This window comes from Macaca fascicularis, chromosome 14, assembly GCF_037993035.2.
Source record: "Macaca fascicularis isolate 582-1 chromosome 14, T2T-MFA8v1.1".
Lineage (NCBI taxonomy): Eukaryota > Metazoa > Chordata > Mammalia > Primates > Cercopithecidae > Macaca > Macaca fascicularis.
This window is the reverse complement of record NC_088388.1, coordinates 17224672-17228187: the sequence shown is the minus strand read 5'-3', so window position 1 is coordinate 17228187 and position 3516 is coordinate 17224672. Positions and strand designations below refer to the sequence as shown.

At 35.6% G+C, this 3516-nt stretch overlaps 1 protein-coding gene across 1 annotated transcript; it reads left to right on the top strand.

The window, feature by feature from the left end:
* Positions 1-1661: 1661 nt before the first annotated feature.
* Positions 1662-2606, top strand: LOC102121786 (olfactory receptor 5D14). The gene has a single exon (XM_005577895.3). The coding sequence runs from the start codon at positions 1662-1664 to the stop codon at positions 2604-2606; it is 945 nt and encodes a 314-aa protein (XP_005577952.2).
* Positions 2607-3516: the final 910 nt, after the last annotated feature.

The following is a 3516-nucleotide window of genomic DNA, read 5'->3' as shown; positions in this document are numbered from 1 at the left end:
CTCTCAAATGAATAGTACTCAACTGCAGAGTAAGATATTGCTTTTCTTTAAACTCCTAAAGATCTGACATGCAATTCACTATAAAGGCCTATCTAAAGTTCTGAACAACCCTACCTGATAAATATATTTCAAGGATAATAATATATACTGTGTCACACAGGACAATAGCACAACAGTTTGCTTGCTTACTGAGTTTGTTGTAAGTTTTCTCTTGTTTTGGGATCCACTCCAAATGGACAACTTTTGGGTCATTCTGTAAGTAAGTTGAGTAACTTGGTCAAAATCCAAGAGGCACACTGAATTTTGGAACAGATGAGGTAGTATTTAAAGTTTTATTGTAATTTTAATTATGTGCAAGCAAAGCCTGATAGTTAACTTCATGCTGCATTTTTTTTTTTCTGCGTAACTTCAAGGAAATTCCAGTCACTAAATGTGACACAAGAGACTTGGCATTTGGCTTAATTGCCTGTTTTGATGCTCGTAAAGAGTAAGTTGTTAGTGATTCTCCAGAGTTTGAGTCCCTAGGGCTATAAAGTTAGATGAAAGAGTCTTGGTGCCTCAAGTATGCTCAGTCTGAAGAGACAGGAGGGTGGCAGCCTATTTCATTGTATGTAGCAGGTAAGTTTATCCAGGTTTTCTATGAAACTGAAAATAGGGTCTTCCTGATAGGTAACTGGTGCCTTTGACTTTTTAAATGTTAAATCACTGTGTAATTCAATTCTGAGCCCAATAATATTTAAAAATGAGGTCAACACTGATGGAAATATTTAGCCTCATATCCATTGACAATTATCTCATGATGAATAGTGTAAACTTGCTACTTGGAAATGGATTTTATCCATATTTCCTTTATATTCATCTTAAATTAGTATATAAAGTTTTATAAGATTGAAAACTAGTCAGGCTTAAGGGAACTTTTGCCTGATAAATCTTGAGATTCTTATAAGATACTTGTTAAGAGTAAGATACTTATGCAATACTTGAGCTATAGCAGATGCAGACCCTTAAGTCATAAACCCCGATAAAATGCCCATTCCACCAAGAGCTCAAAAGTAGGCCATTGTCCTTATCAACTCCTCAGCAACTAAGATATTCAATGAAAAAAGTAGCCTTTATAGAATAAAAGTTGGTAAAAAGTGGAATTAGTGTGCTCTTTTTCTAGATTTCTACAACATTTTCCTTTATCCTTAGAATAGAAACATATTCTAAATATTTTAATCAATTTGTCTGTATAAACAAATACAGTAGCAATGTATACTGTTGTTTGAGGTAAAGATTTTACATTTTTCCACAGAATCTTTATTAGTTTATATATTTATGTGTAAACATTTTCTGTAAGTTATGTGCATGTCATGCTACTAGCTAATGTGTGGATGTGTATACTACTGTATACATATACACACACATACATTCTTATATATATTCATATATATAAGAAAGTGTAATAAAAATGGAAAGACACTCCAAAGACTTGGCTTGGTTTGTTATAGACATAGCAGCTGCCTGCATGAGGCATGCTCTTCTTGGACAAAACTAGGACCAATAACTGTTTCTTCTTATTTTTTTCTTTTGATCAAAGAAAGTCATGACATAATTATCATTCACCCCATATTTTGCTTTGACAGGAACAACTCTCTTCAACCCTTCCACTAAAAGGAATTATGATGATGGTTTTAAGGAATCTGAGCATGGAGACCACCTTTGCCCTCTTAGGTTTCACAGATTACCCAAAGCTTCAGATTCCTCTCTTCCTTGTGTTTCTGCTGATATATGTTATCACCGTGGTAGGAAACCTTGGGATGATCGTAATCATCAAGATTAACCCCAAACTTCATACTCCTATGTACTTTTTCCTTAGTCACCTCTCTTTTGTTGATTTTTGTTACTCTTCCATTGTCACTCCCAAGCTGCTTGAGACCTTGGTAATGGCAGATAAAAGCATCTTCTTCTTTAACTGCATGATGCAGTACTTCCTGTCCTGCACTGCTGTGGTGACAGAGTCTTTCTTGCTGGCAGTGATGGCCTATGACCGCTTTGTGGCCATCTGCAATCCTCTCCTTTATACAGTGGCCATGTCACAGAGGCTCTGTGCCCTGCTGGTGGCTGGGTCATATCTCTGGGGCATGTTTGGTCCCTTGGTACTCCTTTGTTATGCTCTCCGGCTAAACTTCTCTGGACCTAATGTAATCAACCACTTTTTTTGTGAGTATACTGCTCTCATTGCTGTCTCTAGCTCTGATATACTCATCCCCCACCTCCTGCTTTTCGGCTTCGCCACCTTCAATGAGGTGTGTACGCTACTGATCATCCTCGCTTCCTATGTTTTCATTTTTGTGACTGTACTAAAAATCCATTCTGCTAGTGGGCGCCACAAAGCCTTCTCCACCTGTGCCTCCCACCTGACTGCTATCACCATCTTCCACGGGACCATCCTTTCCCTTTACTGTGTACCCAACTCCAAAAACTCTCAGCAAACAGTCAAAGTGGCCTCTGTATTTTACACAGTTGTCAATCCCATGCTGAACCCTCTGATCTACAGCCTAAGGAATAAAGATGTGAAGGATGCTTTCTGGAAATCAATACACACACAAGTTCCATTTCACTGAACTAGTCTCAAAAGTTGTTTTCAATCCAAACGAACAACCCAAACAGAGACTAAAATGTTTCTAAAGCCTAGAGCATATATTTGTATGAGATTTTTATGGAATCGTGAAATGTGAATTGATATAGCATTCCCAGTATTATCAGGTTCAAAAATCTCTGCAAGTTGTATCTAGTCCAGTTTATACAAAATGAATGAAAATAAACATTTTATCTGAAAACACTGAGAAACCATATTTCAAAATTATTTCTAACCTTTAGATGAATGACTAAATAAACACAAATATTTGGTAATAAATACTCTACAAATTCAAGCAACATTCTCCAAATTTTCTCTAAAAAGAAACCCTTTCCCTGTAAACAAAAGTAGGGCTTCTTGAAGAAATGGCTAATTTGAAGTCTTGGGTGGAAAATAGTCAAGATGAGCCTGGGGTAGTTTAATGCTCCAGAAAGCTAGAATACTATCAGCAGCTAATCAGATTGTCTCAAAGAGGCATAGGAAGCAATTTGAAGTGGCTGATGCTGGTTTATGGTCAGAAAAATAATTTTAAACATAAAAATGACTATCAATTACAATTGATTTAAAGTCCTCATATATGCTTACATCTAGACACTAAGAAAGAAAAAAACTAAATAAACTATCGTTTAATATCAATGGTTATTAGGGTACCAATTCATGACTCTGAAAATAATTAATTAAATAATATATATATTTATTCTATTTTTCCTATATGAATTGTATTTCAACATCACCTACCAATTAATGAGGTGAATTTCAGAAGAAATAAAAGCATAAACAAGGACGAAATTAGACAATCACAGTTGTAGAACTCCACATTTTAAAAATGAATAAAGGTAATGATTTCAACGGACATAACAACTATTAGGCAAAAAGTTGTGGGTAATTTTAAGATG

Bases quoted from the DNA above. Each gene is read 5' to 3' on its own strand.
- LOC102121786 (XM_005577895.3), top strand. From the start codon at position 1,662: ATGATGATGGTTTTAAGGAATCTGAGCATGGAGACCACCTTTGCCCTC.